The 23718-nt window shown below is 35.7% G+C and overlaps 1 protein-coding gene across 16 annotated transcripts in view; it reads right to left on the reverse strand.

Annotated features, from left to right (window-relative positions):
• LOC143672566 (lysine-specific demethylase 6A-like) overlaps positions 1-23718 on the reverse strand; it is a 403500-nt gene that overhangs the window by 248402 nt on the left and 131380 nt on the right. For 13 of the 16 annotated variants that reach the window (XM_077147154.1, XM_077147158.1, XM_077147155.1 and 10 more), the window contains 2 exons: positions 10187-10227; positions 2943-3051 (listed from right to left, as the gene is read on the reverse strand). The exons of 1 other annotated variant lie outside the window; for it this stretch is intronic. In XM_077147154.1, coding sequence (XP_077003269.1) covers positions 2943-3051; positions 10187-10227 — 150 coding nt within the window. The remainder of the gene's footprint in view (positions 1-2942; positions 3052-10186; positions 10228-23718) is intronic. 2 more of the 16 variants (XM_077147161.1, XM_077147162.1) reach the window with 1 other exon arrangement.

Here is a 23718-nt window from a genome sequence, read left to right on the forward strand (position 1 = left end):
AGAGAAAAACCCTAGAATGAGCTGAGACTCAGCATCAAGGGACTGAGAAAATCTTGACCAAAAGGGGGAAGAGCGAAATGAGACAAAGTGTCAATGGCTCAGAGATTTCAAACAGAGTCGAGAGGTTATCCTGGAGGTTATTCTTATGCCTCAAGTAGATAGCACCTTGTTACTCAAGAAGTAATGAACAGGCTGGAGGGAACTGCCTGAAAATGTACAGCTGTGTTCCAGTAGCCATGTTTCTTGAAGATGATTGTATAATGATAAAGCTTTCACAATGTGACTGCGTGATTGTGAAAACCTTGTGTCTGGTGCTCCTTTTATCTACTTGGTCAACAGATGAATAGAACATATGGAATAAAAATAAATAATAGGGGGAACAAATGTTAAAATAAATTTAGATTGAAATGCTAGTGATCAATGAAAGGGAGGGGTAAGGGGCATGGTATAATTTTTTTTTCTGTTTTTCTCTTATTTCTTTTTCTGTTGTCTTTTATTTCTTTTTCTGAATTGATGCAAATGTTTAAGAAATAAGCATGAGGATGAATATGCAACTGTGTGATGGTATTGTGAATGACTGATTACATATGTAGAATGGAATGATCACATGTCAAAACAAATTTTTTTAATAAAAATTAATTAATTAATTAATTAAAAAATAAAAAAAACCCTTTTGTCTGATGCTCCTTTTATCGAGATAAGGACAAATGAGTAAAAAAATAAGGGAAGAAATAAACAAACAATAGGGGGGACAAAGGGTAAAACAAATCAGGTAGATGGAAATAGAAGTGGTCAATGAGAGGGAGAGGTAAGGGGTATGGGATGTATGAGTTTTTTCTTTTTCTGGAGTGATGCAAATATTTGAAAAAATGATCATGGTGATGAATACACAACTATGTGATGATACCATGAGCCTCTGCTTGTACACCTTGTATGGAATGATTGTATGATAAGATTTTATCAATAAAAATATTTTTTTTAAAAAAAGAACGCAATTTCTCCAAGTTCTTTATGACGTTATAACAAACATTACTTTTCCTCCACCTTCTAACATATTTACCATTTCCTTGTAAGCCCTCATCAAAAGTAACTTCACAGTCCATATTTCTAACAATCTAGTCTTTTTCTACCTAGCATTAACCATTATTATATTCTAAAGCAATTCTCGCATTGTCATGTAGTTCTCATAACAGCAACTCACTTAGAAGACCAAGAACTGCTTTCATTTCCCAGCTGCTAAAACAAATACCATACAATACGTGGGATTAACACAGGGATTTATTCGGTTTCAGAGCCTAAAAGGTATGCTGCCACCAAAGGCTAGTATCTCCTAGCTGGTTAACATTCTTGGAGTTTTCTGGCTTTTCTGTCACATCACAATGCACATGGCAGTGTCTTCTCATTTCTCCTGAGGTTCTGTTGACATCCAGCTTCCTGATACTCCCATAGCTTTCCAAGTCCAATTTCCCCGATTTCAGCCATATTGGATAAAGCCTACCCTAATTCAATTGCTGGGTTAACTATTAATAATTACTAATAATAATATATTATTCGTTATACTTTAACAAATTAATGAGCATGTTCTGTGGGTGATACAATTCAATACCCAAATCTAAAGTTTACTAATAAAACCACGGGGAAAAAAACTTAAATGCACAAAAAAAGTCTATTTTATCTACCAGATTTCCTTAAAATGTTCTTAGTTTATTACAACTAAAGTTGTAATATTTTATGGAATATAAATAAGAACTATTAGAGAAATGTTTATTGTTGAAGTGAAGAAACTAGTTTATTAAGAAAAAAGATTTTATTAAAAATAAAACCTTCATGTTACTTATGTTACTATTTCCCTATTTTACAGATTATGAAACAGAAATTAATTGAAGCTAAATAATGAGTTAAAGGGAAATACTTCTAAATAAGAGAGCTATGACTGGGACATAACAAACCCAAAGAGTATGCTATACTATCTCACAAAAAAACTGTACTTCTTTAATAAAGTGTTGGCATGATCTAACAAAAAATAAGTCAGAGCAAGAAACTTTCTATCAACAGACCAATGTGACATGCAAGTATCTCTTCACTGTAGTGCTGAAACAATCAGCCAATCATTCTTTACACTAAACATATTTACTGCAAATAATCATAATATAGTCAGCCAGCCATTCCCCACTAGGATTTTTATTATCATCAGAAAGTTACAATATTCTATAAAGATAGTTTTTCTTTGGTATGAAGTTTCAGTTTGGTATGGAAGAGAAAACATGTTGGGGTGATTTTAACTATTTAAGTAGGCAATTGTCACAGTCAGCAGCTTAGCATATAAAAGGGACACATCTAAAATAATCTATATCTGAGAAGAGAAAATATTACAGTGAATAAAGAATATACTTCATTCAAGGCTCCGATACAGAGATTATGTGTACTACTTTGCCTTAGCACAATGGCTACAAATTTTTTTAAAAAAATTTTTACTAACATGAGAAAATTCAGGAAGAAAAAAGAACAAGCAAAGACACCAACTTTTTGTGACACTCCTTTCAAATTGTCCAAGTCCGTATGTGCACATGTATAAATATATACACACACACGGAAAAAACTTCAAACTGACTCTAATGTGATACGATTTTAAAGAATATGTCTTTTCCAAAAACCAACCAAAAAACTGCATACTGTACTTGCTAAGATTTAAGGAGCTACATAAATTTTCACATTTCCATCTCCTTGTTTACTTCTATTGCCTGTTTTTTATGTTTGATGCTTAAGAGAAGGAAATAAAAATTGCATGAAGTATCCATCGTTAAAAGAAAAAAAATTATAATGTGTATACTGTAAACATAAACCAGGCAGAAATACTTTTGATTTTCAAAAAATTTTTAAGATTAAATGTACACAATGCAAACAAAAACCAGGCAGAAATTATTAAAAGACAAAAACATTACCTTTTGGATAATCTTCCAATAAGAGGTTGAAGTGACCTAATTGACAAAAGAAATCAGACTCCACTTTTCCTTCAGCTTTTAAGATTAAAGATTCGTAGTAGCGAACAGCCTAGAAATGAAAAATAGAAGCATTAAGAAAAAGTCAAAACCCTATATTACATTTCCTTTCTGAGAGAATGCAAGAAATCAAGCAATCAATATGTACCACTTCTACCACAGACTCATGAGTAGCAACATTTCTATATATTAATGGATCCAGTAGCGATGATGTAAGTGGTTTCTCTGCTTAAAAAAAATGGATAATATCTGTTTTTAAACTGAAACCTTTATTAGTCTTTATTCATATAACAAAACTACTCTCAACGACAAATCTATTTATTCTACATGCAATAAGAACTTAACTGAATTAGATAAAAATTCATAGATTCACTCTAAGCTATGCTGCCCAGTACAGAACACAACCACACATAACTTGGCTATTGAACACTTAAAATATTGACAGATTTCAAAAACAAAACTTCAAATGTCACTAATATTTACATATTAATCAAGTTTAAATAAAAGTTTGGATGTTAGCCTAAATATATTGTTAAAACTTATTTCACATTTCCTGTTACTATTTTTAATATTACATCAGAAATTTTGAAACTACATGTGATTGACAATATATTTCTATTGGACCGAGCTGTTCTACAATAAGAATATCAGCTGATACATTCAGATATTGCTTGCCAGAAACTTCAACAAATTCTTATTACCATAAACTGTATTTCGAATGTTTCCCCCTTCTCCCCTTTCTCCTCCTATATTTTAAATATACTAACTCTAACACCATCCCTCCCATACATGTAGACCCAATCTATTATATTTTCACCAGGATAAAAGAACTCTTTTCTCAACTCCAGGTTACAGAAAGAGGCAATGATTAGAGACCACATTAAAACATTAGAAGAAGTTGTCAGTAAACACAAGTGATCTTAGAAACTTTAAAAACCTCAGTTCTAACCAGACTCAAAGAGCTGGTAAAATAATAAAATAAGGTCCAAGATGGCCGCTTAGTGAGGTGTGCAATTAAGTTTGTCCTCCACAGCAGCTAGTAAATAGCCAGGAAAAGTACAGAACAACTACTGGGACCACATCAGTGACCAGACACACCTGGTTCTGGACCAAGTGCAATCCCGCCCAGAACTTTGAGCCTCCAAAACGCAGAGGCCAGCACCCCTCCCCACAGGCTGGTTCTGAGAGGGGAAAGGAAAGAGGCTTTACCAACAGCAAGGCACTGAGCTCAACCCACCTCTAATTGTGGAATCAATTAACAAATTCAGACTACTACAAATAGGCCCCCAGCTCAGCTAAACTTCCAATAGAACCTAAATTTACTAGTTTTTTGCCCTTGCACAGAGGGAGCAGAGCTGATAGGGGGGGAAAACCTAAAGTTTTTTTTTGGACCAGAGGCACAAAACACTTGAAAAGGTCTGGACCCTAAAAAAAATAGGGGGCACATAGGACACGAAGATATATGCAGCAACCTACCAACTTAAACTCTTGATTGACAAACATGAGGAGTAGGGGTCCCACTCAGAAAAGGATTTTTTTTCTTTGTTTCTACCACTTAACTGCTCTCAGGTTCCAACTGCCCAGGCAAGGCGAATTAAGATTCTATGAGATACAAAGAGGCTGGTCAGGTGAAAGGAGGAATTTCCAGATGCTATGCCTTCACCAGAGAGGGGTGGAGCCCAGCTCAGGTGGAATCCTTCCCACAAGGAATTCATACCTCAAGGATTGGAAAACTGAAGCCATTAAAACCAGTGTACAACCTCTCCTATGACTCCACTGCACCCCCAGCAGGGAGAGTCCATGGAGGAAAAAGATACCACATCACTTTATGCTGATGGAACCCGCAGGCAGGCAAGCGCAGCATATGAAAAACAGAGAATACAGAGACTTCATAAAAGTCTTTCAACCTGCTGGGTTTCACCCTCAAGGAAAATTGAGGCAGGGGACTCTTCCTGAGAGCAGGACAGTCAGGTCTGGGAAAAGACTGACCGGAATCTATAATACCTACACAGACTCCCCTGAGAGAAAGGAGGAAAAAAAACAGAAAAAAGAAAAACGGCATCATACAGGCAAGGTAAGAAACAAGAAAAGGAGGACTGAAAAATTCTGATCATTAAATGAAACCTATGCTACAGAGATAGAACGAGCTGAACTGAATGTCAAAGAACAGACAGACTACAAAGCTATCCAGCAAGAACATTCTAGGTAAAACAGTGAAAACAATCTCTAGAATAAACTAAAGAAATTAAATGTCTAGACCCCAGCAAAAAATAACAAATTATACTAGGAAAATTTAAGATATAGCCCAGTCAAACGAACAAACCAACAATTCAAAGGAGATACAGGAACTGAAACAATTAATTCAGCACATTCAAATATACATGGAAAATCTCATCAGAAATCAAATCAATGAATTAAGGAAGGATATGAAGATAACAAGGAATGTAGAAAAAAAGAAATCCAAAGTCTGAAAAACAAACCACAGAACTTACAAAAATAAAAGGAAAAGCAGAAGAGATGAAAAAAAAATGGAAACCTAAACGTTAGATTTCAAGGGGCAGAAGATACAGGGTTAGTGAACTGGATGACAAGGCATCTGAAATCCAACAAGTAAAAGGAAGCATAGGGAAAAGGATGGAAAAATATGAGCAGGGACCGAGGGAACTGGATGATAATATGAAGCACATGAATATACGGGCTGTAGGTGTTTCAGAAGGAGAAGAAAAGGGAAAATGAGAAAAAAGACTAATGGAGGAAATTATCACTGAAAATTTTCCAATTCTTATGAAAGACTTAAAATAATAGATATCAGAAGTGCAGGATGCCCCAAACAGAAGCGATCCAAACAGATGTACTCCAAGACACTTACTAATTAGAATGTCAGATGTCAAAGGGAAAGAGAGAATTCTGAAAGCAGTAAGAGAAAAGCAATCCATCACATATAAGGGAAGCCCAATAAGACTCTGCATAGATTTTTCAGCAGAAAGTATGGAGGTGATGAGACAGTGGAATGATATATCTAAGATACTAAAAGAGAAAACTGCCAAACAAGAATTCTAAATCCAGCAAAATTATCCTTCAAAAATGAGGGGGAAATTAAAACATTTTCAAGCAAAAAAAAATCACACGGAAAATTTGTAGTCAACAGACCAGCTCTGTAAGAAATACTAAAGGGAGCACTACAGACAGACAGGAAAAGACAGCAGACAGAAGTGCAGAGAAAAGTATACAAATGAAGACTATAAGTAAAGGTAAATGAGGAAAAACTAGATATGGCCTATAAAATCCAAAAGGCAAAATGGTAAATGTAAATGAATTAAATTATCCAATCAAAAGACATAAACTGGCAAAATGGATTAAAAAGCAGGATCCATCTATACGCAGTCTACAGGAGACACATCTTAGATCCAAGAACAAACATAGGTTCAAAGTAAAAGGATGGGAAAAGATATTTCATGCAAACAATGAGAAAAAAGCAAGAGTAGCTACACTAATATCAACAAATTGGAATTCAAATGTACAATCCTACATGATCAAGTAGGATTCATTCCCGGCATGCAAGGATGGTCCAACACAAAGAGAGAACAATACTATGTATTAATAAGGAACAATTCAACAAGAAGACATAATAATCGTAAATATTTATGCACCAGCCAGAGCGCATCAAAATCACTGAAAAGAAAAGTAGACACATCTACCATAAGAGTGGGAAATTTCAATTCCACGCTCTCACCAATGGACAGACATCTAGACAGAGGATCAATAAAGAAACAGAGAATTTGAATAACACAATAAACTAACTATACTTAACAGACATTTTTACAATATTATACTCCACAACAGCAGGAATCACCTTTTTCTCAAGTGCTCATAATGAAGGCTAGACCATATGCTAGGTCACAAAGCAAGTCCCAGTAAATTCAAAAAGATTGAAATCAAAAATTTCACACTCAATACGCTTTCTCAGATCATAAAAGAATGAAATGGGAAATTGATAATAGGTGGAGGACCAGAAAATTCACAAATAAATGAAGGATCAACAACACAGTCTTAAATAATCAGTGGGTCAAGGGAGAAATTACAAGAGAAATCAGTAAATACCTCCAGGAAAATGAAAATAAAAACACAACTAATCAAAATTTATGGGATACAGCAAAGACGGTGCTAAGAGGGAAATCATTGCCCCGAATGCCTATATCAAAAAAGAAGAAAAAGCAAAAATTGAGGAATTAACTGTTCACTTGAAAGAACAGAGAAAGAATATGAAACTAATCCGAAGCAAGCAAAAGGAAAGAAATAGCGAAGATTAGAGCATAATGAAATGAAATTGAGAACATGAAAGCAATACAGAATATCGTTCTGTGAGAAAAAGATTGATGGGCCCTAGCGAGGTTGACAAAAAGAAGAAGAGAGAGGATGCAAATAAATAAAATCAGAAATGGAAGAGGACACACAACCACTGAATTTACACAAATAAAGGAAGTAACGAGAGGATGCTATGAACAACTTTATGCTAATAAACTAAACAATGTAGATGAAATGGAAAACTTCCTAGAAAAGCATGAATAATCAACATTAACTTGAGAAGAAATAGAAGACCTCAACAAACCAATCACAAGTAAAGAAACTGATTAAGAAGCTCCCAAAAAAGAAAGCCCCAGGACCAGATGGCTTCACATGTGAATTCTACCAAACATTTAAGAAAGAACTAGTACCAATGCTACTCAAACTCTTCAAAAAAACTGAAGACAAGGGAAAGCTACCTAATTCATTCTATAAAGTAAACATCATCTTTCATACCAAAGCCAGACAAGGATACTAAAGGAAAAGAAAATTATAGAACAATCTCTCTAAAGAATATAGATTCAAAAATCCTCAATAAAATTCTTGCAAATCGAACCCAGCAGCACAATAAAAGAATTATACACCATGACCAAGTAGGATTCATTCCAGATATGCAAGGATGGTTCAACTTAAGAAAATCAATTAACGTAATATACCATTATCAACAAATCAAAGCAGAAAAAACACATGATCATTTCAATTGATGCAGAAAAGGCATCTGACAAAATTCAACATCCTTTCTTGCTGAAAACATTTCAAAGGATAGGAATGAAAGGAAACTTTCTCAACATAATAAAGGGAATATGAAAAACCCACAATAACATCATCATCAATGGAGAAAAACTGAAAGCTTTTCCCTACGATCAGGAGCAGACGAGGATGCCTGTTGTCACCATTCTTATCCAACATTGTGTTTGAAGTTCTAGCCAGAGCAAGTTAGACAAGAAAAGAAATATAAGGCCTCAAAATTGGAAAGGAAGAAGTAAAACTTTCACTGTTTGCAGATGATTTGATACTATATGTTGAAAACCTCAAAAAATCCACAACAAAACTATCAGAGCTAATACATGAGTACAGCAAGGCAGCAGGTTACAAGATCAACATTCAGAAACCTGTAGTGTTCCTCTTAACTCTACAAAGGATAGGTAAAGTCTACTTAAAATTAGGCCTAAGAGTCATCCCCAAGAGAACCTCTTTTGTTGTTCAGATGTGGCCTCTCTCTCCAGCCAACACAATAAGCAAACTCACCAGCCTCTCCCTGTCTACGTGGGACATCACTCCCAGGGGTGTGGACCATCCTGGCAACATGGGACAGAAGTCTCAGAATGAAATGGGACTCAACATTAAGGGATTGAGAAAACTTTCTCGACCAAAAGAGAGAACAGTGAAATGACATAAAATAAAGTGTCAATGGCTGAGAGATTTCAAACAGAGTCAAAAGGTTATCCTGGCATCTGAACTATAGTTCTTTTTGTTTGTTTGTTTGTTTTTTTGTTTTTTATATATATTTTTTGTATTTTTTTATTTTTATTTTTTTCCCTATATTATCATTGTATTTCTTTTTCTGTTGTCTTGCTATTTCTTTTTCTGAATCGATGCAAATGTACTAAGAAATGATGATCATACATCTATGTGATGATATTAAGAATTACTGATTGCATATGTAGAATGGAATGATTTCTAAATGTTGCGTTAGTTAATTTTTTTTAATTAATTTTAAAAAAAAAAGTAAAAAAAAAAGGTTATCCTGTAGGTTATTCTTATGTATTAAATAGATATCACCCTGTTAGTCAAGATGTAACAGAGAGGCTGAAGGGAACTGCCTGAAAATGTAGAGCTGTGTTCTAGTAGTCAGGTTTCTTGAAGGTGACTGCATAATGACATAGCTTTCACAATGTGAATGTATGTGTGATTGTGAAAACCTTGTGTCTAATGCTCCCTTTATCTATGTTCTCAAAAGACAAGTAAACATATGGAATAAAAATAAATAATAAGGGGAACAAACGTTAAAATTAATTTAGAATGAATGCTAGTGATCAATGTAAGGATGGGGTATGGTATGCATGAATTCTTTTTCTTTCATCTTTTTTTTTTTTCTGAATTGATGCAAATGTTCTAAGAAATTATCATGATGATGAATATGCAGCTATGCGATGATATTGTGAATTACTTATTATATATGTAAAACGGAATGATCATAGGTTAAGAATGTTTGTCTGCTGCTATTTTGGGTTTTTTTTATTAATAAAAAAGAAAAAAAATCTTTAGTGCTTCTAAAGATTTATACATTACTATTATACAATAGTAATGAGCAACCTGAGGGGGAATTCAAGAAAAAAAAATCCATTTACAATTGCAACGAAATGAATAAAATAGTTAGATATAAATTTAACTAAGGGCACAAAAGACCTATACAAAGAAAACTACAAGAAATTGCTAGAAGAAATCACAGAAGACCTAAATAAATGGAAGGACATACCATATTCATGAATAAGAAGACTAAATATAATTTAAGAGGTCAATTCTACCTAAGCTGTTTTATAGGTTCAATGCAATACCAATTAAAATCCAAAAACTTACACTGCAGAATTAGAAAAAACAATAATCAAATTCATCGAGAAGGGCAGGGTGCCCCATAAAGCTAAAAATATTCTGAGAAAGAAAAATGAAGTCGGACATCTCATACTATAGGATCATAAGGCATATTATGAAGTTACAATGCTCAAAACAGCATGGTATTGGCATAAAGACATACTGACCAAAAGAATCACACAGAGTGTTCCAATACAGACCCTCCCATCTATGCACAATTGATCTTTGATAAGGCAGTCAAGCCAACTCACCTGGGATAGAACAGTCTCTTCAATAAATGGTGTTTGGAGAACTGGATATTCACATGCAAAAGAATGAAAGAGGATCAATGTCTCATACCCTATACAAAAAAATTAACTCAAAATGGATCAAAGACCTAAACATTAAATCTAAGACCAAAAAACTTTTAGAAGAAAATGTAGGGAAATATCTTATAAAACTTGTAATTGGAGGTAGTTTTCTAGATCTTATATCCAAGGCACAAGCACTGGAGAAAAAAACAGACAAATGGGAACTCCTCAAAATTAATACCTTTGTGCAACAAAGAACTTCATAAAAAGGTAAAAAAGCCTATATAATGGGAGACAATTTTGGGAACGATGTATCAGATAAGGATCAGAATATATACACAGATTGTTCAACTCAAGAACAAAAAGACAAACAACCCAATTACAAAATTGGCAAAAGACATGAACAGACACTTGTCAGAAGAGGAAATACCAATGGCTAAAAAGCACATGAAAAGATGTCAACTTCCTTGGCTATTAGAGAAATGCAAAGCAAAACCACAATGAGACATCATCTCACACACATCAGAATGGTCTTTATAAATAAAGCAGAAAATGACAACTGCTGGAGAGGATGTGGAGAAAAAGACACACTTATCCAGACTGATGCTGGTAATGTAAAATGGTACAACCACTGTGGAAGGCAGTCTGGCGGCTCCTTAGGAAGCTAAGGATAGAACTGCCATAAGATCTGGCAATACCACTGCCAGGCATCTATTCAGAGGACATGAGGCAAGGACACAAATAGACATATGCACAACAATGTTTACAGCAGCATTATTTACAATTGCCAAGATAAAGAAACAGCCCAAATGACCGTCAACAGAGGGGTGGCTAAACAAGCTGTGGTATATATATACACATATATACACGATGGAATATTACACAGCTCTAAAACAGAATAAAGTCAGGAACCATGTAACAATGTGGATGACCTTGAGGACCTTGTGCTGAGAGAGATCAGGCAGAAAAGAAAAAGGACAAATACCATATGGTCTTACTGATATAATATTAATGAATGCACTTGGAGAATTTCAGCTAAAAACAGAGGTCATCAGGAGATAGAAATAGAGAGATATTGGGTAATTGGAGCTGAAGGGATACAAATTATCCAACAGGACTGAATATAAAAATTCAGAAATGGATAGCACAATACTACCTGATTGTAGCACTATACGGTAAGAAGAGTGAATGAAGCTGACTGTGAGAAGGATACAGGGAGGAGGGCTGAAGGCATATACGAAACCAGAAGAAAAGACAGACATAAAAACCGAGATGGTATAATCTAGGAACATCTAGATATAATGATAGTAACTAAATGTATAAATTTTAAAATGTTTCTGCATGAGGAAGAGCAAAGAAATGTCCATATTGCAGGGTGCTGAAAATAGATGGTCATTCATATTTTAAAACTTCAACTACTGTGAGAAACTAAAGTAAAAATAATGTTTACTCGGTACAAAATTTATAATTTGACTAGTGCATTTCCTAATATAACTTTTATGGACAGGAACACCACAAAACCCGGAACCTTGAACAGGACATGAGATTTTGTGAGGTTTGTCCAGTGTGATGTCCCAATAAATACCAGAGTGATCTGAACAGTGAATAAAGAAGTATTTGCAATGTCCCCTTGGGGGAATGGCAAGAAAGGGGGGAAATTCAACTTCCCCATTTGGAGAATTCCTGATATTCTCACAAGCAGTGGGGACAACCAAAGCAACAGAGGCTGAGCCTTCAATCTTGGAATTTGTTCATATGAAGTTTATCCCTACAAAAGATAGTTATGCCTACTTAAAATTAGGACTAGAGTCACCCCCAGAGAATTCTTTTGTTGATCAGATGTGGCCTATCTCTTTTTCAGCCAGCATAACAAGCAAGATCACTGCCCTCCCCCTCTCTATGTGGGAATGACTCCTCCTGCAATGTGGGACAGAAATCCTAAAATGAGCTGGGACTCAGCATCAAGGGATTGAGAAAAACTTCTTGATCAAAAGGAGGAAGAGGGAAATAAGACAAAATAGAGGATCAATGGCTGAGAGATTTCAGAGTCGAAAGTTTATCCTGGATGTTATTTTAATGCATCATTTAGATAACACCTTTTAATTTAAGGTGTATTAGAGAGGCCAGAAGGAAGTGTCTGAAACTGTAGAGCTGTGTTCTAATAGCCATGTTTCTGGAAGATGACTGCATAATGACATAGCTTTCACAATGTGACGGCGTGATTGTGAAAACCTTACATCCTATCTATGGTATGGACTGACGAGTAAAACATATGGTTTAAAAACAAATAGGGGGAACAAATGTGAAAATACATTGAGTAGACTGAAATACTAGCGATCAAGGAAAAGGAGTTATAAGGGGTATAGAAAAAAAATAGGGGGAACAATGGTTAAAATACATTGGGTAGATGGAAATACTAGCAGTCAATGAGGGATACAGTATATAAGAGTTTTTTCTTTCTTCTTTTTACTTCTTCTTTTCTGGAGTGATGCAAATGTTCTAAGAAATGATTATGGTGATGAATATACAACTATGTGATGATATTATGAGTCAATGATTACATACCAAGAATGGAATTTTCATACATTAAGAATGTTCATGTTTGTTGAAAATAATAATAATAATAAAATAAATAAAACTTTCAACACTAAAATAACAACAACAACAATAATAAAATTAGAAAATGCCATGCAAATATTAAAGGGCTTAGCATACAGTAGGAATATAATCTCGTTTTTCATTTTGTTTTGTTTTGCTGTGACTTTGGGTAAGAATCAAGTTATAAATTTTTCAAGCTTCCCAATACTTCTGTCAAAATTTCCAATTAAAATGCCCCACAAATGGCATCTTTTAGTAAGAAAAAAATGCCTGTGACATCATAAATTCCTGGGTGTACTTTTAAATACAACTCACAGATATGGTGTCTACAAAAAAGCAACTGAGTTCAAATAATCCCACACAAGAAAGTAATTAGGTCTCATCATCAGAATCCTTTACCTCAAGATATTTTGTGGGGACAAGAAAGTATGTTCTATAATAGAGTACCTATTTAAATTGTCTTGTTTCTCTCCCTTCTGCGAACGACTCCTTTGAAGGGCATATTTTATTCGTAGTGCAAAACTTTATATGACAATAGCACATACATATATATATTCATAATAAGTTTGAAGAACAACCATAAACCAGAATATTCCATGATAATTCTCAACTATCTTTATCATAACAGTAAAAAGAAGAATGTTTTTAGTTTCTATTTCAGTCTGCTATTCAGTGCATAAATACTAAATCACAATCACAAGGAAAAAATTCGCTCTCCTATAAATAAATGTATCTGAATCAACTTTGGAAGTTACTGTAGTTTCGGACCTATGAAATTTCCAAATCTTGTACTTTTGGGCATATGTATTTTACCTGGCAGATGGTTTGAATACAAAATACACAGTTTATTGCAGTGTCATAAAATGTGAGAATATTTTAACAACACTGGGCTACAGTATGATGATATTTAACTTTCATACTGATTGTGCTGGTTTGAAAGGAAGTATGCCCCCTAAGAAAAGTCATGTTTTAATATAAATCCCATTTCTTAAAGGTAGAATAGTCTCTATTCAATGCTGTGTATTTGGGACTGTGATGGGATCATCTCCCTGGTTGATGAGATTTAGTTAAGAACGGTTGTTAAACTGGATTAGGGGATGATATGTCTCCACCCAACTGAGTGGGTCTTGATTAGTTTCTGAAGTCCTATAAAAGAGGAAACATTTTGGAGAATGAGAGACTCGGAGAGAGCAGAGAATGCTGCAGCACCACGAAGCAGAGAGTCCACCAGCCAGCGACCTTTGGAGATGAAGAAGGAAAACGCCTCCCGGGGAGCTTCATGAAACAGGAAGCCAGGAGACAAAGCTAGCAGATGATACCGTATTCGCCATGTGCCTGTCCAGCCGAGAGAGGAGCCCTGACTGCGTTCACCATGTGCCTTTCCAGATGAGAGAGACAAGAAACTTGACTTTTCAAAGCTAATATGGATAATATCAGTACATACACAAAAGTAATTTCCTTCATTTCTAACTCACAGTGAGGAGAAACTTTCTGATCTCTCATAGTTTCTGCTAACACTTAAAATTTCCTAAATATTAAATATATGGGTAAATGAGTTTGCAGAGGAATAAAAGACTCAAAACTTAAGAAACAACCTCCGTCATTTTCTTTCAATTTGAAAACAACTATTGTACACATCCTATTAATGCTCTTTACTAAAGAAATTGTATGCAATGAAAAATCAGTGATATCAAAAACATTCTCATGAAATATTGTAAAAAAGAACTAGAATTTAAACACATCTACTCATAAGCTCAGTTTTTATTACCAAATTCTTAATTCTTTCCCCCATAAAATCACGAGTGGTAAGTTTAGTACCAAAGTCATGTTGACATACTCAAGTGTAAAACAGACGGAAATGAATAGAAGATAAAATAAAGAACATTTCCATGTACCTTACATGTCAGCATTTGCACAGTGAAACTTCGTAAATTTATTTAAAGTATTAAAAATTCTGATTAGATATCTGAACTTCAATTAGAGGAAAATAAATAACTGAGGATGTTCCCCACTGCTCCTAGCTTTTTTTTATAACACTACTTTCAGTCACAAGGCTAATGAAAACATAGATAGAAGATATGTAATCATCGTGGAGTAAAATCCAGGCAAACATATTATAAATCAAAAAAACATCTTGGGTGAAAAAGAGTTGCTTTCTATCTTCCTTTTGTTTTCTTTAAACATGCATACGTAATACTGTTTTATCTCCAGATCTTACTCCTTTCACAGGGTACACAAGCAGGAACTGGGGAAAGATGGAAGAACTGGCCCCTGTGGAGGGCATCTGGCAGTATGTGGAGACATTTCTGTCAAAACTGAAAGGCTGCCCGTAGCATCTCAAAGGAAGAGGCAAAGGATGCTGAAAAACTGTACAAGCCAAGCCCCTAGAAAGAAAAATTACCTGTTGAAAATGTCAATTTTGCCAAAGTTAAGAAAGCCTAATTTAGTGTTTTACATGTGTCAACAAAACTGGACAACAATGAAATAAGACAAATGTTAAAAGGCAGATCCGCAATTTTAATTTGATTTTCTATGCTTAAATAATGCTTCATGATTACCCCTATTCTACTTCTGTCTTAAAAGAAATTCATTGAAAAATACTGTATTGTTTATTCTAGAAAACTACTTAAACTGAATCTAAATTCCTTCCATGTCCATCATAAGAACAGTCAGACCCTTAAATAATCAAAGAAAAACTGTCAGAAGGGATGTTACTATGTACAGGTAATTAAAGCTTAAATTCCACTGAATATTCAAAACTCATATATTAAATGTAAAGGAAGAATTACTGTCATAAATGAATTAAAAATATGACAAATATCCTGGATAGGGGTGAGCAATGTCCTGTACAAAAACCACTGTCACATATAATTGCTGTTTGACAGGTGATGAATTTTTTCAACTATAATTCTTTCTGCCCAATGTAAAAGAAATATTAAGTGAAAGAAAAACATTTTAACAGCCTAAAATATAATGAAGGGATTATTTTCTTGGTGATTCACAATCCACATTCACATATTAAAGGCATCTCGACATAAATATCACTATTTAGCTTAGCTTACTAGAGACAGTTATTTCACATACCTTCCACTTCATATGAATTTGGAAAGTAAAATATTTGACAAAAATAAAATTTTTTTAAGGGCCTTCTAAAAGTGAAACATTTCTGATTTGCTTGGATTGGCTTGAATGAAGAAAATGTATATGATGAATTGAAGTAGAGCTCAAGACTGAATAAAAATCCAAGTGAAAAGATCAGGTGGAATCAATGATGAGGAATAATAACAATTCAGAACTTTAAGACAAAGATGCTGAAGAGAAATGAAAGCCAAAATAACTACAAAGGAAGACCCCCACATGCACTGCTGTTCTAATCAAGGGAGAAAACCATTTCGAAAGTGCAATAATAAATTCGTATCTTACAGATGCTGGGTAAAAGCATATAGTGGCTAAGTATATAGTGAGTTAGATTAAAAAAAAAAAGCATAGTCTACTTTCATCAACAACAGAATTATGAAGACCCATAAAACACACACACCAATACAATAAAATCTTATAGCCCACCTAATAAAGTAAGATTCCTTGATTTAAAAAAAATTAAAAACCACATTTTCTTATGGAAATAAACACGTAATAGTTACCTATGGGAGCAGTTACTGAAAGCAAGCACAAAGGAGGTTCAAGCTGCTGGTAAGGTTTCTTACCTGGGTGCTCGTTTAAAATATTTGATTATGTAAAAATTCATATTTACAATTGTGCCCTTTCACATACATAATGGAACACTTCTTAAAAAGTTTTTAAGTTCAGTTTCAAATGATACTTACTTGAGCGAATGAGAGAGGATCATCCCACTCTAAGTCATCATCATATTTTGCAGTTTTGAGTAAAATAAAATGGCCACACCAATAGCCAGAAAATACTTCTAAGAAAGGTTTTTCTAAACAACAAACAACAAAAAAAACACTTGACCTGCAGGAGTATAATGGAACACACCCTTCAGAACTGCGCATAAAAAACAGGTGCTGTTAAGCCAGTGTTAGTCTAGCAGAGAGATCCCTTCTAAGAATGGGAAAGTACAGCATAGAGTCAGCGTATACCTGTTTCTCTCTATACAAAATAGAAACAATGTCAGCCAATCAAAACATTTCCCCACTTGCTTCCCCATTTGCCCTATACAAGCTTTTGTACTGTACGAGCTTTCTCTTTTTGCACTGCCCCTCAGGTGCAGCTCCAGTCTTCTTTCTGAAGAAATTTGCCTGATTAATGAATTGCTCGATAAAGCTATGAGATCTTAAACTTCAAGGAAGATTTTTCTTTTAACAGCAGAAACACATTTCTTAAATAGTAGAATAAACAGTTAATATAAATTTAGCAGAAATCCATCCTAAAAGTGCCAACTGCCTTTCTCAAATCTTTTCTCTGTAGACTTTATTCAATAAAGATGACATTTCATATATTCATCATTCATAGCATGGATATACAGCTACGGGTCAAATCCTGAAACAAGGAAACAACTTGATAATGAGGACTACAATTTACAAACATTGATGATTTTTGTCCAAAGTTAGCATTTTCTTCTCACTATGATTTTTTAAGATTTGCTTCATGTTTGTTACTAATATTCTCAAGGAGAAATTTTAACAATTCAAGCCTGAACTCTTTTTAGAAAACAAGAAGTCAATGCAAAAACACCTTGATTCTAAAATTATTTTCTACTCATCAGGTGACATATACTTCAAAAACAGGGACAATCAATTTGGATAACATAATACAAGAGTCAAGATACATATTAATCTTAGAAAAGACTGCATTCTACCTAGAGAAATGTGTAACAACAGAGCTATGTTCGTTCATGAAATGAAATTAACACTATTAACCAAAGAGGACAAATGAGCATATATGTAGAACACTCCACCAAACAAGAGCAGAATACACATTTTTCTCAAGTATGTGACACTTCCCAGTATAGATCATATAATAAGCTATAAATCAAACGGTTTAATCTGATAATTTCTGAAATGCTGAACTCGCGCAAAATACAGTCTCAGACCATAATGAAATAAAGCTAAAAATCAGTGACAGAAGGAAAATGCAAAACGCACAAGTAAGTGAAAATTAAACCACACATTATTAAACAACAAAAGGGTCAAAGAAAAATTCATAAGGAAATTAGGAAACAACAAAACTTATGGATGCACTGGAGGCAGTACTTGGAAACTTAATGGCTTTAAGTACCTACATCAAATATGAATAAAATTTCAAAAGTCAATGTCAACTTCATACCCGAAGAAACGGAAAAAATAAGACCAAAGTATGCTTTAAGACATAATGATATAGAGAACAGAAAACCACAGAGAATCAACAAAAGTTCATTTTCTGAAAAAAATCCACAATCTGTTAGCCAGCCTGACAAGAAAAAACAGCAGAAATAACAAAAAATCAGGAATAACACTGGGGATATTGTAACTTACCAAACAAAATAAAAAGAATTATAAGAGTATTAGGAACAGTTTTCTCCGCCGCCCCGCAGCAGGCGACCCGCCCGCCCTCATTCTCCCCCCTCTTTCTCCGCCGGCCCGCCACGCAGCGCCCACGCCCCGCAGCAGCCGACCCACCCACACTCCTTCTCCCCCCTCTTCCCCCTCCTACTTCGGTGGCTCTCCAACCAGCACGGTGCCCTCTTCCCCCGCTTTCACCGGCTCCTCCGCCACCAGCCTCGAAAGCCTTGCCACCCTCACTTTTCCTCCTCCAGAACAGCTACTGGGGGAGTGGAGATAATACAGAGCAGTTCCCGGAGCCACGAGGGAGATCAAAGGGACGGCGTACCCCATCCTAGAACGGCTGACTATCTGGGAGAACCAGCTCCGGTGAGATCACCAAGGGGCACGGGCTTTCCTGGGTGGGACGGCAAGCGACCGGAGTCCCTCCCTTCCACCTTCCCAGGCCAGCTGGTAGAATTGGACAGGCGGTCCCCTTAGGCCGCGGTGGCTAGTGGCCCCACCACGCGAGGCCCTCTGGACCAACTGAGATAGTTGGGTCGGAAATCCCCAGACTGCGGAGAACAGTGACCGGGGAATCCCTTCCAAACACGTGACTCCCCCGTCCGGCTGGGAACAGTACACTGCAACAGCTGGCGCCCTCCCGCCACGCTTGGCGCCCCGGGCCGACAACCTAATTCGACCGGACACTCTCCCGTGCTGCGGTGGCCGGCGACCCTCCCCGCATTCGGAACCCCAGGCCGGCTGGCATTCTTCCAAGACGCTTCGGCTGCCAAACCTCCCCTACGGCGAGAATTTTCCAGAGTTAAAGGACCCACAGCAACTACGGGTGGAACCCGAAGACAAACATGTGCCATGAGCGTCACCTACTGGGCAGGATAAGAAAAACAGAACCCAGAGATTGCACAGTAAAATCTTTCAACCTGTAGCGTCGAACACCCAGGGAAATCTGACTAAATGCCCAGACGCCAGCAGAAGATAACGGATCACGCTCAGAAAATTGAACATATGGTCCAGTCAAACGAAGAAACGAATAGTTCAAATGAGATACAGGAGCTGAAACAACTAATGCTGAATATATGAACAGAAATGGAAAACCTCTTCAAAACCGAAATCGATAAATTGAGGGAGGACATGAAGAAGACATGGACTGAACATAAAGAAGAAATAGAAAAACTGAAAAAACAAATCACAGAACTTATGGAAGTGAAAGATAAAGTAGAAAAGATGGAAAAAACAATGGATACCTACAATGACAGATTTAAAGAAACAGAAGATAGAATTAGTGATTTGGAGGATGGAACATCTGAATTCCAAAAAGAAACAGAAACTATCCGGAAAAGAATGGAAAAATTTGAACAAGGTATCAGGGAACTCAAGGACAATGTGAACCGTACAAATATACGTGTAGTGGGTGTCCCCGAAGGAGAAGAGAAGGGAAAAGGAGGAGAAAAACTAATGGAAGAAATTATCACTGAAAATTTCCCAACTCTTATGAAAGACCTAAAATTACAGATCCAAGAAGTGCAGCGCACCCCAAAGTGATTAGACACAAATAGGCGTTCCCCAAGACACTTACTAGTTAGAATGTCAGAGGTCAAAAGAAAGAGAGGATCTTGAAAGCAGCGAGAGAAAAACAATCTGTCACATACAAGGGAAACCCAATAAGACTATGTGTAGATTTCTCAGCAGAAACCATGGAAGCTAGAAGACAGTGGGAGGATATATTTAAGTTACTAAAAGACAAAAACTGCGAGCCAAGACTCCTATATCCAGCAAAATTGTCCTTCAAAAATGAGGGAGAAATTAAAACATTCTCAGACAAAAAGTCACTGAGAGAATTTGTGACCAAGAGACCAGCTCTGCAAGAAATACTAAAGGAAGCACTAGAGTCAGATACGAAAAGACAGAAGAGAGAGGCATGGAGAAAAGTGTAGAAAGAAGGAAAGTCAGATATGATATATATAATACAAAAGGCAAAATGGTAGAGGAAAATATTATCCAAACAGTAATAACTCTAAAGGTTAATGGACTGAATTCCCCAATCAAAAGACATAGACTGGTAGAATGGATTAAAAAACAGGATCCTTCTATATGATGTCTACAGGAAACACATCTTAGACCCAAAGATAAATATAGGTTGAAAGTGAAAGGTTGGGAAAAGATATTTCATGCAAATAACAATCAGAAAAGAGCAGGAGTGGCTATACTAATATCCAATAAATTAGACTTCAAATGTAAAACAGTTAAAAGAGACAAAGAAGGACACTATATACTATTAAAAGGAACAATTAAGCAAGAAGACATAACAATCATAAATATTTACGCACCGAACCAGAATGCCCCAAAATACGTGAGGAATACACTGCAAACACTGAAAAGGGAAATAGACACATATACCATAGTAGTTGGAGACTTCAATTCACCACTCTCATCAATGGACAGAACATCTAGACAGAGGATAAATAAAGAACTAGAGAACCTGAATATTACTATAAATGAGCTTGACTTAACAGACATTTATAGGACATTACATCCCACAACAGTAGGATACACCTTTTTTTCAAGTGCTCATGGATCATTCTCAAAGATAGACCATATGCTGGGTCACAAAGCAAGTCTTAACAAATTTAAAAAGATTGAAATCATACACAACACTTTCTCGGATCATAAAGGAATGAAGTTGGAAATCAATAATAGGCGGAGTGACAGAAAATTCATAAATACATGGAGGCTCAACAACACACTCTTAAACAACAAGTGGGTCAAAGAAGAAATTGCAAGAGAAATTAGTAAATACCTAGAGGCAAATGAAAATGAAGACACAACATATCAAAACTTATGGGACGGAGCAAAGGCAGTGCTAAGAGGGAAATTTATTGCCCTAAATGCCTTTATCAGAAAAGAAGAAAAGGCAAAAATGCAGGAATTAACTGTCCACTTGGAAGAACTGGAGAAAGAACAGCAAACTAATCCCAAAGCAAGCAAAAGGAAAGAAATAACAAAGATTAGAGCAGAAATAAATGAAATTGAAAACAATACAGAAAATCAATAAGACCAGAAGTTGGTTCTATGAGAAAATCAACAAGATTGATGGGCCCTTAGCAAGACTGACAAAAACAAGAAGAGAGAGGATGCAAATAAATAAGATTAGAAATGGAAGAGGAGACATAACTACTGACCTCACAGAAATAAAGGAGGTAATAACAGGATACTATGAACAACTTTACGCTAATAAATACAACAATTTAGAAGAAATGAACAGGTTCCTGGAAAGACATGAACAGCCAACTTTGACTCAAGAAGAAATAGACGACCTCAACAAACCAATCACAAGTAAAGAGATTGAATTAGTTATTCAAAAGCTCCCTAAAAAGAAAAGTCCAGGACCAGACGGCTTCACATGTGAATTCTATCAAACATTCCAGAAAGAATTAGTACCTACTCTCCTCAAACTCTTCAACATAATCGAAGTGGAGGGAAAACTACCTAATTCATTCTATGAAGCCAACATCACCCTCATACCAAAACCAGGCAAAGATATTACAAAAAAAGAAAACTACAGACCAATCTCTCTAATGAATACAGATGCAAAAATCCTCAATAAAATTCTAGCAAATCGTATCCAACAACACATTAAAAGAATTATACATCATGACCAAGTAGGATTCATCCCAGGTATGCAAGGATGGTTCAACATAAGAAAATCAATTAATGTAATACACCATATCAACAAATCAAAGCAGAAAAATCACATGATCATCTCAATTGATGCAGAGAAGGCATTTGACAAGATTCAACACCCTTTCCTGCTGAAAACACTTCATAAGATAGGAATACAAGGGAACTTCCTTAAAATGATAGAGGGAATATATGAAAAACCCACAGCTAATATCATCCTCAATGGGGAAAAATTGAAAACTTTCCCCCTAAGATCAGGAACAAGACAAGGATGTCCACTATCACCACTATTATTCAACATTGTGTTGGAAGTTCTAGCCAGAGCAATTAGGCAAGAAAAAGAAATACAAGGCATCAAAATTGGAAAGGAAGAAGTAAAACTATCACTGTTTGCAGACGATATGATACTATACGTAGAAAACCCAGAAAAACCACAACAAAATTACTAGAGCTAATAAATGAGTACAGCAAAGTAGCAGGCTACAAGATCAACAATCAAAAATCTGTAGCTTTTCTATACACTAGTAATGAACAAGCTGAGGCGGAAATCAAGAAACGAATCCCATTTACAATCACAACTAAAAGAATAAAATACCTAGGAATAAATTTAACCAAAGAGACAAAAAACCTATATAAAGAAAACTACAAAAAACTGCTAAAAGAAATCACAGAAGACCTAAATAGATAGAAGGGCATACCGTGTTCATGGACTGGAAGACTAAATATAATTAAGATGTCAATCCTACCTAAACTCATCTACATATTCAATGCAATACCAATCAAAATCCCAACAACTTATTTTTCAGACATAGAAAAACCAATAAGCAAATTTATCTGGAAGGGGAGGGTGACCCGAATTGCTAAAAACATCTTGAGGAAAAAAAACGAAGCTGGAGGTCTAGCGATGCCGGACTATAAGGCATATTATGAAGCCACAGTGGTCAAAACAGCATGGTATTGGCATAAAGATAGATATATCGACCAATGGAATCGAATAGAGTGCTCAGATATAGACCCTCTCATCTATGGACATTTGATTTTTGATAAGGCAGTCAAGCCAACTCACCTGGAACAGAACAGTCTCTTCAATAAATGGTGCCTAGAGAACTGGATATCCATATGCAAAAGAATGAAAGAAGACCCGTATCTCACACCTTATACAAAAGTTAACTCAAAATGGATCAAAGATCTAAACATTAGGTCTAAGACCATAAAACAGTTAGAGGAAAATGTAGGGAGATATCTTACAAATCTTACAACTGGAGGCGGTTTTATGGACCTTAAACCTAAAGCAAGAGCACTGAAGAAAGAAATAAATAAATGGGAGCTCCTCAAAATTAAACACTTTTGTGCATCAAAGAACTTCATCAAGAAAGTAGAAAGACAGCCTACACAATGGGAGACAATATTTGGAAACGACATATCAGATAAAGGTCTAGTATCCAGAATTTATAAAGAGATTGTTCAACTCAACAACAAAAAGACAGCCAACCCAATTACAAAATGGGAAAAAGACTTAAACAGACACCTACCAGAAGAAGAAATACGGATGGCCAAGAGGCACATGAAGAGATGCTCAATGTCCCTGGCCATTAGAGAAATGCAAATCAAAACCACAATGAGATATCATCTCACACCCACCAGAATGGCCATTATCAATAAAACAGAAAATGACAAGTGCTGGAGAGGATGCGGAGAAAGAGGCACACTTATCCA

The sequence above is a fragment of the Tamandua tetradactyla genome, chromosome Y (assembly GCF_023851605.1).
Source record: "Tamandua tetradactyla isolate mTamTet1 chromosome Y, mTamTet1.pri, whole genome shotgun sequence".
In the NCBI taxonomy this organism is placed as follows: domain Eukaryota; kingdom Metazoa; phylum Chordata; class Mammalia; order Pilosa; family Myrmecophagidae; genus Tamandua; species Tamandua tetradactyla.